Genomic DNA, 16,136 nt, shown 5'->3' with positions numbered 1-16,136 from the left:
TCTGTCTACAGTGCAAGTCTGAAGGCAGGCGTTTGCCAAAGCCAAATACTTCTATCAGTAAACTCCCAAGAAATAAATGAATGTGTGAGGAAAAACAAAAACAACAGGGACCCAGGATCGAGCCTTGGGGAGCACCACAAGTAGTGATGGAGCATCAATAATGGCCCAATGGCGTGTGAAATGGATGAAACCTTTCACATTTTGCCCCTCTTTATTCACATTTTAGCTCATTTTATAAGCAGTCCACACAACATAAAGAGCAAGAGGTTTCCACAATTGCATTCTAATTACCTACACTATAGTTTTTACACCAAGGTGAAAAGGTTTTCTAAAATCAGCTCAGTTAGTAAGAAGAGATGACCTGGCATGGGATGATATATGTGACTGTGCATTGTGATAAAAAGCACTCACAATAAGTTGATCATGGTGAATTCCCGTTATTGGAATAAACCTAAATGTGGAAAATCATTCATATTTCAAGTGAGTGACCCACACGTGGGAACCTGCTTTTTGCCATTCATTCCGAATGTTTATTAAAAGATAACAATCTTACCAAAATACAAGGTAAAGTTATTTCAGTTTGTGTCGTACTCATAAAGTCACAGGATAGACATGTATTGGATCTAAGAAGGCGTCTTTCATTTGAATGTAGTCAAAAGCTTAAAAAATGGAATAATTTGCCTGCTTGCTAATAAATTTTTGCACACACACTCAAAAGCTGAACAGAGCTTTGAAATCTGGAGTTGTTTAAATGTGTTCTTTCTTTTTTTCTTTTAACCACTGCTGGCAGGCACCTCTGCTTTTACAGCGCGTGCACACACACACACACTTACACAGGACTAAATATGATGATTGATGAAAGCCAGTTTCTACTGTGTTGATATTCTAAATACAGGCCTCTTTGATCCTCTGCCTATGTGCGTTTGTGTGAGTACATTTTCCTGTAATTGATTTTTTAAAGAAAAAAAAAAGCTGCTCACCCCTGATCAAACCTAAGACTTACTCTCTCTCTCTCACACACGCACACACACACACACTTCTTTAACCGTCATGCTTTATGTAGTTGTTTGGCTTAGACGACAGAAAGAGCATAGCTTCGCTGAGGCTACAGAATCTTCCAATATGTTATTTTAAAAAGAAAGTCTTATATAAAACATCTGCATGTGTTGTTGACATAAAAACTACTGATCGCGTTTGCCATGGAATGTGGTCTAGGTATTAATGGTCCCTAGTGGAGCATTCCTAATGTTTTTTTTGACCGTTCTTTTTCTGTCTCTGTTAGGCCACATTGTCAGAATCGTTTTTTTTTATCTACCCTTTTCCCGAAAACATTTTCTCAAGTTGGACAAATAACGTTTACACCGTTTCATATTTTTATTGTTTATTAGGCAAAATCTTCTGTATTTTGCTCACGTTGTCTTGCTTATTCCTTCTGTTAAATGAACGTTTCAGCTGAAGGAGTCAGCAGCACTAAAGTATAAGGCTTCGGGATTTGTTTCAGCACTGTCAGCAGTAGTTGCTATGTTATTTTCCATTTCTTTTACTGTGTGTTTTGTGCCTACCTCCAAGTGAACCTGCATGTGCTGAGGTGGGTGTCAGGCTTGGTATCAAATTTCAGTACTTTTTTGTTTCTGACCAAAATATGACTCTTGCACCATGTAAGATTCAACACAGTTTTATGCTGTGGTTTTTTTTTCAGGAGTGCAACGTTTTTTTTGCGGGGTTTAGAACAGAAACATTTTCCAAAAAGTTATTTTGGTATTTGTGACCAATGCTCACTGGCACTGCTACTGGCAATACCCATAGACTGAGGTTGGAGTTAGGCAGGAATGTGCAATTTTTATGCCAGCTTTGGCATGAAGTTACAATGTAATGTCATGATGTTATGCACTTTTGCACTTTTGCCACTCTTGCAAACTCAAGTGCAATTTTTTTTGCAAGTTTTTTTTTTTTGGGATAAGATGGAAACTTTAAAATTGTGGAAAGCTACTTGCTTGGGCAGGACAATATGACCATAAACCTTATCACAATAAAATGGCTTATTCCTGGCAGGGAAAGACGGCACAGGATTCAATCTCTTGTTCCCAATATATTGCATTCAATCACACAGTTGTTGTGTTCTTCAAATTGTTAGAGAACGTTTTTAAAATTCATATCCATAGCCATAGGATACTATAACACAAAATTTCATGTCATTCTAAAAAAATTTTTTTTGTCCTGCAGTGAAACGGTGGTGGAAGGCACCCTCACCCATCCTTTTGCACTGACACTGTCTGAGGACACATTATACTGGACTGACTGGCAAACCCGCTCCATCCATGCCTGTAACAAAAACAGTGGAGACAAAACCAGAGAGATACTCAGTGGGATTTACTCTCCTATGGACATCCAGGTTCTGGAGACCTATCGACAACCTTACTGTAAGTGGACTGTTTCATTTCTGTACAGTTTAATACATATGTGATATCAGAGTTATCCGAGAGTGATATCAATTTTCCAGCTAAATATAATCTGGAAGGGACCTGAATATTGTCATTGATTAGTAATGATTCATAATTATATACACTATATGTGTACATCTTCGTGTGTGGTTGCCTTGGCCTCTGCTTTGGTAAGTTGACTTCCTGTTTGGAGGTGCTAATCATATTTTTTCTTCCCCTCTCTTTCTTTCCCTTCGTCTGGTCTTTTTTTTTTTTATGTCGTTATAGTCCAGACTCCATGCAGTGACAATAACGGAGGCTGCAGTCATCTCTGCCTACTCTCTCCAGTCAACCCTTTCTACAGCTGTGCCTGTCCCACTGGTGTCCAGCTAAACCCAGATGGAAAGACCTGCAAACCAGGTAAGGACCTCATGTACAGCATGTATGAACAGATAATCACCTGCTCGACAAACTAAAATCAGATCTGGTCAGTCCTGTTGCAGACCTCCATTATTATTGTCCCTGCGTGTCTTTTGTGATGCAGTGCAGACCAGTCTATCAGCTCTGAAACTGCCCACTCTACTACCAGAGTGGGACGCCAACGGATCAGTCGCCATGTTGATTCCCACGGTGCCGAAACAATAGAGTCTTATTCAGCAATAACACAACACTGTTAGAGTGCGTCTGATTGTTAGGCTGTGTTAATGTGAATGTATTAAATTTGAATGAAGCATGCCAACAATCACTCTGCCACTGTTGACAATAAAAACAACAGTGCTCTATTGTGTCAGCCGGCTATGTGAGTGTGTGTGTGTTTGTGTGAGTGGGTGTGTGTGTGTGTGTGTATTTGCATTTGTGTGTAAGTGTGTAAAACCTTTCCTGTGAGGTTATGGTGTGTATTTAGTTTTCAGATTAGGTGTTAGTTTGGTTTAGGTTGGGTTAGACATTTATCTACGATATTTTAGGCCAAGAAACACTATGCCAATGTCCTTGCCACAAATGTAAGGCAAGTAAGTGTGTGTGTGTGTGTGTCTTTGTGTCCGTGTTTCTAATTTGTTTTGCTTGGCTGGTTAAATTGAAGGCGTTTGTTATTGTGCTGGCAGTGTGTGTGTGTGTGTGTGTGTGTGTGTGTGTGTGTGTGTGTGTGTGTGTGTGTGTGTGTGTGTGTGTGTGTGTGTGTGTGTGTGTGTGTGTGTGTGTGAGTGAGTGAGTGTGTGAGACTGTCAGGAGTCTTTAAGTGTCCCGGAATGAAGTCAAGCGATGAGAAGAGTGGAATCACAGATGCTTTCTCTCCATCCTTTTCATTCTTTCCCTTCATTTATCCTCCTTGCCACAACTATTTAGTTAACAATGGTGTACCACTCGATGTCCAATCTCATTGTTACTGAGGCTAATAGATGCCAGATTTTGATTGGTTGTTCATTTTACAACATATTGTGTTTACTATTCGTTGTAGGTTTTTATAATCCATACATGTTGATGGACCTATTTGAAATGCCAGTATTATTTCTGCTGTGCAGTTATGGCTCTGTCTTATGATTCGGATGAATTGATCTGATATGAGAGACGGAGATGAGAAGAAAGATGAGGCTGATAGGGGAATAGAATGGGAGGGAGGGAGAGAGAGAGAGAGAGAGAGAGAGACTTGAGCTGCCATAAATGTGAGCTCTTAAGAGTCAGAGGTGTGAAAGACAAAGAAAAAACAGTTAATTGTCTCCCATGAGGTGAGTTTGGCTTCTGTTAAATAGAACCAACAGGCAAACACAGTGAAGGATCCCTTGGGCCAACAGAGCCCTTTGTTTCCAGACTGGTTAGACCAAGAGGGAGAGACGAAAAGTGATTATAGTTGAGTTTGGCTCAACCTTGAAATCTTCTTCACCACAGAGAGGTTAATATTGGACTGTGGGGTTTGGCTCTAATACCAAGTACTCAGACTTGGATCTGTGCGATGTTGCCTTGATATCTATTCTTTAAAGACACAAGCTTTGGAGAAAAGAAACATTTTCCCAATGGGGGAAAATGTCTGCTTTTCGTCAAGTTTTTAATGGTGCTGACTGAGCTGTAGAGGAGTCTTGGATGCAGTATGTGTGATGGGCTGCTATAGGTTTGTAGTAGTCCAGGCTTTTTTACTGTATTCCTGAGGATTTGTCAAATTATTGTGTCTCTGTGTTAGATTTTTTACCTGTATTAACATTTTATCCAATGAAATGCTGTCCACTATAGAGAGGTCCCTCAGGTATGTAGTCATATGAAGCACTGACATATAGTCAACACTGACTCTGTGCCGTGAGACAGAGTCCCTCTCTCACTGAAAACATGACTGCCAGCAGGGATACCAGGAAAAATTGATATTAGCTATTTAACAAAAGGCTCACCTAATAAAATGTATGCTGTCTACAATACTTTAAGAATATGTTTGGACTTTAAATTTATAGAGAGACAGTGTTTTTGGACTAGAAACTGAAGTTTGCGTTGCTTTGTAAACCATTCAATTGGTGCGGGGCACCAGTGTCAATAGAGAAAATCTGCATTTTTATTAAAATTTTAGCTTTTGGGGACATAGGGTCTGGTCGTCTGCTGCCTCGCTTGATAAATTTGTGTAAATCTGAAGTAATCTAAGGTAAATCCGAACAAAGGATTTCAAACACCAAAGTCATGTAAACCCCTTTTAAACTTACTTGAGGAGGCAGCAATGGACCAACACCAATTCCCGTGGGTTAAATTGTTAATTAAGTTTTTACCATATTGACTTTTTATCCTCACAGCGTTTTTTTGTTTGCACTGAAATGCTATTTTTGTAAAAATCCAACTGCGTTTTTTGAGTAAACAACCAATACGTTACTTCTTTGTTCATTGTGTCTCATTCTGTGCATGCTGTCTCTGTCGGTTTATTTAGGAGCAGAGCAAGTCTTGCTGCTGGCAAGACGGACTGACCTGAGGAGAATCTCACTGGACCTGCCAGATTTCACTGACATTGTGCTACAGGTAAACACTCACATTCACAAACCTGTTAGTAATTTAATCGTGCAAGCTCATATATTCATAATTTTTTAAAAATCATTTGACCTTATTTATGCAGGTTGATGACATTCGCCATGCCATTGCCATAGACTATGACCCGGTTGAGGGTTATGTCTATTGGACAGATGATGAGGTGCGCGCCATTCGGCGATCCCACATTGATGGCAGTAATGCCATGGTGCTGGCCACCTCAGAGATCAATCACCCTGATGGCATTGCTGTGGACTGGGTGGCAAGGAACCTGTACTGGACTGATACTGGCACTGACCGCATTGAGGTACATCTGATTTATGAGTATTCTACTGTATTTATTGTAGGTGAGAAAGAAGATCAAAAAACTGCAATGGACATGTTTTTTTTTATTGGCTGCAGCTCTGATCAGTAGTAATGTAAACATGACACCTGGGTGAATGTGATAATTTTGTGGTCATTATTATTTAGGCTGTCTATTCATTACAGCCGGCACCTCTTCCAGCATGACAGTATGATATGCAACATACATTAGTTTGAACAAGGGACTGATTTGAAAGATATATCCATGGTTTTATGTTATAAAAACCACGTAGACCTTTTAATTTTGGTGAAAGTTGTGTTTTAAAACGAAATTGTGTCATGTACTGTTTCAGGTTACGAGGCTGAATGGAACCTCCCGGAAAATCTTGATTTCTGAGGACTTGAATGAACCCAGAGCCATTGTCCTGGACCCTGTTAATGGGTAGGTACAAGAGTTACATATGACACTCCATACTTTGACGAAATATATCAACCAAACTTGAGGGCATTTGGATGTTCATGTCAGCCTGTAAACACAACATATGAATGATGAATCAGTTTTAGAGACTAATCCTGGATCTCAGCACTAAAGCTGACACTCTAGAAGGGACATTTAAGGTCTTTTCAACAACACGTCATGCTCACTGATTAAACAGCAGTAAATAAGGTTTAGATAAATTATATTCTATTTGTTCCCCTTCCAAACAAGAGTATAGAATTTCCCTTTGTTGTCTCTCTCAGTTTCATGTACTGGACTGACTGGGGTGAGAATCCCAAGATCGAGCGAGCCAACCTGGATGGAACAGACCGGCTGGTTTTGATCAACAGCTCTCTGGGCTGGCCCAACGGACTGGCACTGGATTATGCAGCAGGAAAGCTTTATTGGGGGGATGCTAAAACGGACAAGATAGAGGTATGACTCGGCAAAATCAATTGTCTGTTTATTTTCACCAGGTTCTTCTCAGCTCTGCCACAGATTTCCTACCGTCGTCTTATATTGTTGTCGCCTGGTTTAGTCTCTGCTGATCAAACGTGATCTGACCTGTCTGCTCTAGTTTGGTACAGTCTGCACTGGTCTGGTCTGACCTGTTGTACAGAACCCTGTGCTCTGACGTCACTGGAAGCAGGATATTGTTTCCATATTGTTTGCAGCTGCACGCATGCATGTGTGTGCAAGTACACATTAACCCAACAATGCATGCATGGGTGAGTGGTAATCAGCTGTTTGTCTGCGCATACCGCACTTTATGGATGATTGCCTTAGCACACAGCAGCATAGTCAATGCATCTGCAGTGCCGCAAAAAAACAAAACTCAAAGTTATGATCTCTTATTACAGGAACTTTGAAAATGGCCTTGGTTTCATATAAAATTCTGGCGTGGCAAATTAGACTATGGTGGGATGTCACAGTCCAGATCATTAATGGGTAACACTGTTCATTGTCGAGCTGTGTGCAGTCAGTACACTGACCTGTGTTCAGGACAGTGAGTCCACTGGTCCATTATAAACCTGGTCCCACACGTCATAGTACTTTGGATGTTTTTATTAGCCAAGAATCTGTTGGGTCTCATTTCACATGAGAGCAGATGATGTCCGTGTTTTCTCAGGTTGGAGTTTTACTTATTGAGAACCTGCAGCCACTCGGCCCTTGGCTAAAGGGAATACTTTCCCTTTGGTGATACACCTACTTGTTATTAGGCAGTTTCTGGTTCAGCATGCTGCTAGTTTTATAGTCATCTACCATCCAAAAATTCACTTCTATTGGGAACATATTGGTGGTCATTTACTCTGCACTTTTTTGTATTGCCAAGTTCACACTAGATGACATATGGTACAATTCAGTGTGCCAGCAGACTCCCTTCGCTTTGAAACCTCCACGCAGGATTAAAAACTCTTGCGCACTGCTTTTCTCTACTTGGTATTCTCAAAAAACGTAAGAATATTAATAAGAATACGCTCACAAAACACTGCGCATGTTTTCACCCTTTGTGTGGATATTTTTCTACATACACAATGTGCCTCAGTAAAGAAAACGGTAGCAGTCACATTGACAAGTCTGGTTTAGATCACGGGAGGACTCCACACCCCAGTCTCAGAAGCTGAGGACAACAAAGTGAGGCATGGTTTGGGGGGTGGTTGTTATTCCTGTTGCCCTTCCCCCTCTCACCAAGACTTCTATAGCTGCTTTAAAGCAGGTGTTCTCTATTCTCCTTCACTCTCTCAGGGTCTCACAGTTTTTTTCGACATCACCATAACTCTATGATCGTCTCTTACTCTTTTCGTCCCTGTATTTTTTTGGTTTACTCCACTTCCCGATTGTTAACAACACTTGTTTTGCTCACTTGTTTATTACTGCAGTCTTTGTGATTTGGTCATTGTAGCTGCATCTGCAGAAGTGGACAAGTTTTCTGGCGTTAGCATATTTTCACAGCAGCTGAGGGAGGGAAGAGAGAAGACTAGACCAAAATAGTGAATGCCTGAGCTTTCTGGCTGAATGCTTACCAATTGAAAAGGGGTGGCTGCTCCTTTCCTCCTTCTCTCCCTCGCTCCCTCCCTCTGTCTCTCTCTCTCTCTCTGTCAGGGTGAAAGGACCCACCTCAAAGGGCTTTTTTTTCACATTTCAGCCTTGTTTTTATCCTGTTGAAAAGAAATTGCTGCTGGGTGTGAAGACATTTCCATTGTACGTCTGCTTGCGTCCCTGTGCTTCTCTCGCTCGGTGTGTGTGTGTAGGCAGACTGATTTAGGTTTGTCAAACATAAAGACTAAGGTTGATTATACTTTAGAGACAGAACAGTGTTTACACTGCAGGGCAGCTGCAGTTCATTAAAGCTTTGATCTTGTATGTGTATGTTTTTCTATCATTTCCATTACCAAAATTAGAATTTAACTTCACACCATTAAGAAATACGAGCAATGATATGTTCAGTATATTTTAGTTTTCATTTGTAGCGCTGCAACAGTTATTCAATAATTAATCAAAATTAATTGTCAACTATTTTGATAGCTGATTAATCGGTTTGTGTTTAAAAAATGTTATGTAATGTTAAATGTGAATATTTTCCTCCCTATCACAAAGAAAACATTAAAACTGTTTGAGAACATCATCATTTCAAGGTTTGGGGAGCACTGATCAGCATTTCTTAACATTTTTGATTACTTAATTTATCAAGAAAATAATCAACAGATTAATTGATAATGAAAATATGTTTGTTGCAGTCCTATTTATTAGTCAGTTTATTGCAGTGGACATCCACCATAAACGTGTGTACTTAAAAATGTGTCCATAGTGCTTAATAGATGCAGAACATTTTTGATGATTGATAACTAAAGACATGGCGTCTAATATTTAATGGATTTTAATTTTCAAATAAGGTCAAGTACATTTTTGAATTGAGTTTGAAGTGGTTATTGGGTCAGATCTGCCATCTTACAACCCAAACCTTTAAAGCTGCATTCGGCAGAATTGCTCGAATAATAGTTTAATGCTGAGCTTCACGTTTCTGCAGGTTGTTAATATTCTAATGTTTTGTGGCTACAACTCTCTGTACTGAGCTCCTCTTATCAGAGTTGCATGGACAGACACACTTGTTTCATACACCACAGATGACTCAAGGCAATCTTACATCTCTGAAACTCTCATGCTTTACCGTTTATTGTTTGACTCTCTTTAAGTGTCTTTCTTTTTTTTTCTAGTTTTGTTGCAATGTAGGCAGTTGTTGCCAGTGCTAAAGTAGCAGGTGTAGTTGTACAGCCAATTGGAGAATCCACTGTTATTAGTCAAAAGCCTCCTGTGGCAGAATTAGCAAAGTCCGTAAACAGAGCCCAGCTGAGTTACCATTGAATACGCAGAAACATCAAATACACACATTTATAAAAAAAGGTGAAACCTTAAACACTGCATGTGTCTTAAATAACATGCTCGGTTTAAACCATTACTGACAAATAGTAGCTATTTGTACAGATGTGTGATACTCATAGAAATTAAATAGAAAATACTGTTGATTTATGCTCTGTAAAAGTCATTAAACATAGCATTATGAGATGTGTCTTTTGTGTACTGATTAGCACAGGAGTTGGTGCGATAATGAGATGTCAAACAATGTTGTCTACTGTAATTGTGCACTTAGTGTTTTAGTGTGGGCAATTGTATGTATAGCACACAATTCATTAGTGGTTTGCACATGCATACAGACTATACTTGCGGATTGTATCTATACAATCCGAACGGTTTAGTGCATGAGTGAGTACACAAGTGTAAGGTAGGCTTCTGCCAAACAGCAGAAAAGTGAGCAGCGTTTTACTGTCTAAAAGAGAGAAGAGAGAGAATGATAAATGACTGAGATGGACTGAAGAATTTCTCTGAGATTTCTCCCTCTCTTTCTCTCGCTGTTTTCAAGTCTTTTTTAAAGAAATCTGACTCCCCCTCTGCAACCTTCCACCCAACCCCCTCTTTTGTGAAAAAAAACCCTCTGAAGTTACCACAGCCCCCTCCTTTTGAAAAGAAGTATGTATATGTGTGCGTGTGTGAATGTGTGCGAGTGCTTTGACTGACTTGACTGATGTGTTGCTCTCTCGGCACATGCACACACGCACACACACACTCACAAAACGGCTGCTTTGTTGTGATTATGCAGATTGACTGCATAGTACCATTCAGTCACACTGAGGAGCCATATGGTAACTGCTTGTGTGTGTGTGTGTTAGAGGTGGTCCTCCGAGAGCAGTGAGGTGTATATGGTGGAATTTCCCCTGCTGAAATCCCTGCATCCTGCTTTCATAGCTTCTCTGCTTGCTAACATATGTTCATGTCGGTGTTGGAATATAATCAAGCACATTTACACATTTTTCTAGTACTGTGTTTTTTAGAATAATTTTGTAGAAGGCTGAATGAAAACAGCAGGCCCACATCAAACATTTCCAGCATCTGGAGTAAAACATTCAAAAGAAAAATATGTTTGAGTGTCTGAAGGTTTGTTTGTACAATGCATAAATGTATACACTGTATAATCAAACCTTAACTTTGTTAAAGTATAATCAAACCTAACCCTTGTTAAATTCCAATTGAAGAAATTACATTGCAACATATATTAGATTTTAGAGGCACCTTGTTTTTGCAGTTGTCGTCACTGGATTGTTTTAATTATAATATAATTTTACCCTCAGGTTATGTGTTCATTAAAAGAAAACACTGCTATATTGTAGCTGAAACTAACGATCAATACTTAATGCAGTAATTTACTCATATGAAGCTGTTATAGGCTCCAGGTGCAGGGGTTGTGCACAGCACAGTCAGGGCTGACGATGTGTCACCAACTCAAGCAACCACACTTAAAAATAAAAAAAATAAAAAAAAACCTTGAACTATCCCTTTAATAAAATACTAGCAAGACTGTGATGTATCAATACACAAAGTACTGTGTGAACATATCACTAACTGCATCAGGACATTAGAAAGTCATGAAGGTGACTTACGGCTGTTGACATGCTGATTCTTTTAATGTTTTCTAGAAAATCGCTGTGACTTAAGTCTACTCTGCCTTTAATAGCTGCCTGACAGATTCAGCACAACTGAATAGATCAATTAAAAGAGCAATTTAAATGAAGTTTTATGTGGACACTAGCCTCTGAGTGGCTCTGCGCTGCCCCGATGCTTTATCCCTCAGTGAGGGCCGTGAAACATGATTGGAGACAGCTTTGTGAAAGTGGTGGAGCCACTCTTTGCTTCAGTGGCAGTGTAAATAATGGAGCAGGCAGCCAAGGACAGGGAAACACACATGTAGGAGCTTTAATGGAACAGATACCAAGCAAACTGAGTTGTCTGGAGATGTTTGATGGATATACTGTATGTATACATATGTATGTATGCTTATGACTTAGTAGAAATGTTCCTTATACTTGTCATTATGGTGTTAACACTGACAATGTGATATAAACACCAAGAAAGTGCTTCTTTTTTTGCTTTGTTCTAGATTTCTATAAGATTGTTAACACCACTGTTTTTAATGACACTACACAGCACTGGCTTTGAGGAAAAATACCTGTGTCCTACCCACAACTTCCTACTGCTGCATCCTTACAACAGTGACTAAACTGGAGCCATTAGACACATATGTTTTCTATTCCCTGCTCAAGTAATATATTTTATATTATATTATAAAATAATAATGTTCATTTCAAGGTTGATCTGGAATGACATCTTGACTTAGAACCGGTACCAAGAAGTTTTCCAGAAATAGTCCCGTAATATAAAGTGCACTTTTAATCTACAGCAGCATTGTATTTTTATGAGGACAAGCTCTGCATTAAACGATTCACCCCGCTTTGTAGCTTTCCTGGGTTTCTCCCATATAATTAATAAATAAGTATAAACCTAAAGAACAGAAAGAGTCTGTGTGCAGCTTTTCTGTTACAGAAAATGTTTAGATAGGACTTGTGCAGACTCTCCTAATTCACAAAACAAACAAAAAGCAAAGCTTGATTGTAGTTTACAGCATGCTGTAGCACTTAAGAGGCATGAGCCATGGCAGACTGTTATCTAAATCTCTTGTCAGCGTGAACGACAACTCTACGAAAATTTGCCAGCATCTGATTATTTGCTCTCTTGCTTGAAAGGGTGCCACAGTGTAGCATTTTTTACAAGTCCCACACCTGGAGTACAACAGTTTTCAAGAGAAATAGGAATGGGTCAGACTGCATCACAAAGCTTGGGAGGGTTTCATGGAAAAAAAATCATGTAGTCACTTTTGATATATTATGTATTTTGGCCTTTCGGCATGGCACAGTCAGTCAGTTGAAAGGTATTTTAATATTTATAAAATGCTCCATTAACCTGAAGATCAATTCAGATTTATCAAATGGCCGATGGTCAATTATCCCGCAGGCTGTGTTTAAGCGATCTCAAAGACAAAGTCAGTGTTGTACATAAGTGCAGTTGGTTGATTTGTCAGCATTTTTGATAGCTGCGTCATAGAGCAGTCGTTTGTGCTCTTACTGGTTGTTCCATTACACCTATTCTGCATTCTGAGTTGCTTTGCTGGAATGATTCCTAGTCCAGTACTGGCAACAACTTCCTATGCTCAAAAGGCTTTATTCCCCTAAAACAGAGTCAGATAATAAACACATGTCAATATCGGCAGAGTGCCTCAGAGTTGGAAAGATTGCCTCTGGTCATCTGTATAAAACAAGTGTGTCTGCTGGTGCTTATCCGATGAGAGTAGAACAAAGAATATTTCAACAAACCACGGTTTAAACTCAACAATCAGCTATTTTTCTAGCAATTCTGCCCAGTGCATTGTAAACAAATAGCTGAAGTTCAGTATCAGAATCAGACCGAGTTACACCCTGAATTTGTGGTTCATTAACACAGTTACCGAAATAAAAGCAAATCAATCCTCTGTGTACATAATTTAATCCAGTCAGGCTTGTGAAGAAATAGCGCACCACCAATCTTTTCACTTTCTCTTTTAACTTTTTTCCCCATTCTCCATGCTGCACATGGTATCCTTGTATCCCCATGGCTTGCCTATATATGCTTAACATGTGCACAGGAGTAGTATAGTAATATGTGTATAACATGTTACAGTACTGACAGCACTAAAGGTATCCTGACAGCATTCTAGTCATATGTTACTAATCTGTCAGTGTCAGATCCAGTTCAGTGGAGATACATTTTGTCCTACATCAAACACCATATACAATTTACATCATCAGCCTGGTCGTGACATGACTCTGCTCATGACCCTCCCTGAAATGTTTCCATAGTAACTGATCAAGCAGACGGTGAGGGCAACGCACAGGTCAGAGAAATAACTGAGACACCTGTTGTTGCTCAGCGTTTCCACATTGTCTCCTCTCCTCTCCCTCCCTCTCCCTCCATCCCCCTCCATCCTCCTCACCCCCTGTCTCGCTGCTGGATATAAGCTCCTCCATCCCTGTTACCACAGAGTGACAGTAGCTGCGTGTCTCATTTCCTCTGGGACCTCAACCCTCTGGCCCACATCTGTGTGTTTGAATTTTGTGGCTGATCTTTTGCATGCCATTAGACTGGTAATATTGTGGTCTGATGTGAGCTCTGTTGTGGGCAGCGAGCAGCAGCTATTAGCCCACAGCTATTTGTTTGTATCTGTGGTGTTCCATGCAGATGAGGCTCACCAAAGAGGACAAAGTCAACTTCGTAGTCGAAGCATCTTGAAATCCTCAAAAGATCTGAAATGTTTTTAATGATATTAGAATATTGTATTTGCAACACGAGATACTGCATCTTGTTTCAAATTTAAATCCACCCCATGTTTTTTAACTGGAACTTAACAGCATGTAAAGCTCTTCCCTCACCATTTCCATTCATTCTGGGCTATTTACAGACATTGTCGAAGAGGCTCATTGTATTGTAAATAATAATTAAAAACCAAATTGTCAGCTTGACTTGATGTACACTATCTCCTCATCAACCCAACAACCACAACAGGAACATGACCCTGAATGTACAAAGAGCATAAAACATTACATTCATGCGACAGGAACTTTATAATACAGGTAGCAGCTCTCAGCATTCAAATGGTGACTATTTGAGAAAAAATGTTGGTGGCGGAGGCTGCTATTACTCTCATAACAACAAGGTTTCTTCTTGGATGAGTTGAGTGTATTGTCTGTCACACATTGGTTAGTCTCAGGTTGCACATTCCTGAGAAGCACTCCCATTATGAAACACCCACACAAGTAAACACTCCCAGGGTGTCTTTACATTCTCTGTTTGCTTACAGAGGAAACGGATAGCACCGGGTCTGCGTGAATGTGTGTTTTCTGCCTGCAGATCAGCACAGTCTAGGATTACCAGTTAGTCAATTAACATCGTCACTTGACATAGTTGTCATATTTCCAATTCCTATTCAAGACATTTTATTTGTACATGTACAAGTACATTTGTTTTGCAATCTTGCACAGACATGCCAAAACACAATATAACATGCAATAGAAATGTGCCTGAATAGTGTGTTTCATAACCATATTTGAAAAGGTGCAGACCAGCACAGACCCTGTGATAGAAGTCGTTTTCTATGGCCAATGCCAATCTATAGAAATCAGTGCAGGCAATGGCTGATATATATATACATATATATGTATATATGTGTATATGTATATATATGTATATACTACTGATCATCAGACATAAAATGGAATTGCCAATAAAATAAAATACAACTGATCAGTGTGAGCCTCCCATGAAATGAAAACAATAGTGAATGAGTTGAAGCATATGGGAGTTCTGCCCTTGGACACGCACTAAGTAGCCAAAGGTTTCAATGTTTCATTGGTACAAAGTATCATGGTTCTGGGTGAAACACAGTGCACTTCTGCAGGATTCCATTCATGCAGTGTGATTCATTATGTTTATCAGAGAATATCCGTATGTGAGCTGTCCCATGATGGTCTGATGTCTCCCTGCGTGTCCGATGAGACCTTTGTCACTTTTCTGTTTCTTCTCTTTCTGTCTTTTTGTCCCTTTTTTCCCTTGTGTCCATCAAGAAATGAGATGTTCTCACACCCAAAATGAAAAAGGACGGGGAAGAAAATCACACTCCCAGTGCATAATTCTTCCTGAAAAAGCCAGTGGAAAGAAAGCGTGAGCAAGAGAGGAGGAGAGGGCAGAGAAAGGGAGTCCCTGCCATCTTTTCACTGGGATGGCCATATCTAATTGTGCCACAGTGATAAATGAATAGGTTTTTTGTGGAAGGGGTCAGGAACCTCCCTTGGATCAGAGGCCCATCAAAGTGAATGGTATATTTTTTCTGTTTGCTCACCCCGTCACCCCCACCATTTCAGTGGATATTTAAATGAGCATTCATTAAAAGGGATAGCTGCTCATCAAAGCCACAACATTAACTCTAGTTCAGACAGGTTTTGTTTTAGGTATTATCCTCTAGCTCATGGCAACAGGAGACCGCGTGTCCTGTAGTTAATGACAGTTTTAGTAATGACAAAATTAAATAAAAGAGAAGTCAGTTTGCCCCTCAAGTGCCCCTCTTTCCAACCTCATCTGACTTTGCATTTGCTTTTGTTTTCATAGAAACCACACAGGACTTTTTAGCCTCCTATTCAGCATCACGTCTATTTTTTTTCCATTTCAATTTTTGTTGTTTGACAATGCAAACGCAAGCAAGAAAGACAGTGTCACAAGACAAGAGGAGATCTATTGTAGTTACAGGTTTACATTATTTCATCAGATTATTTGATTTTGTCCACGTGTTTCTGTATAACACAGAGTGTATTTAGGGTAACACCTATATCAAGGGGAGCTGTGGGCGATGATTGCATCTCTTGATTCCATAATAATTAAAGTAAATGCCACACATTTGAACTCATTAAGTTGTTAAAAGTTATTTGTCTGAAAAATCAGGAAATTGTTTTTAAAGAAAGAAACAGGTA

At 39.7% G+C, this 16,136-nt stretch overlaps 1 protein-coding gene across 1 annotated transcript in view; it reads left to right on the top strand.

Moving 5' to 3' along the window:
- Positions 1 to 16,136, top strand: part of lrp5 (low density lipoprotein receptor-related protein 5) — a 51,802-nt gene that overhangs the window by 19,512 nt on the left and 16,154 nt on the right. The window contains exons 6-11 of the mRNA XM_044035866.1: positions 2,224 to 2,420; positions 2,709 to 2,840; positions 5,317 to 5,405; positions 5,500 to 5,718; positions 6,068 to 6,156; positions 6,456 to 6,627. Of these exons, the coding sequence (XP_043891801.1) occupies positions 2,224 to 2,420; positions 2,709 to 2,840; positions 5,317 to 5,405; positions 5,500 to 5,718; positions 6,068 to 6,156; positions 6,456 to 6,627 (898 nt within the window). The remainder of the gene's footprint in view (positions 1 to 2,223; positions 2,421 to 2,708; positions 2,841 to 5,316; positions 5,406 to 5,499; positions 5,719 to 6,067; positions 6,157 to 6,455; positions 6,628 to 16,136) is intronic.

The sequence above is a fragment of the Solea senegalensis genome, linkage group LG10 (assembly GCF_019176455.1).
Source record: "Solea senegalensis isolate Sse05_10M linkage group LG10, IFAPA_SoseM_1, whole genome shotgun sequence".
Lineage (NCBI taxonomy): Eukaryota > Metazoa > Chordata > Actinopteri > Pleuronectiformes > Soleidae > Solea > Solea senegalensis.
The sequence above is the reverse complement of the archived record's forward strand: the minus strand, read 5'-3'. Positions and strand labels throughout refer to the sequence as shown.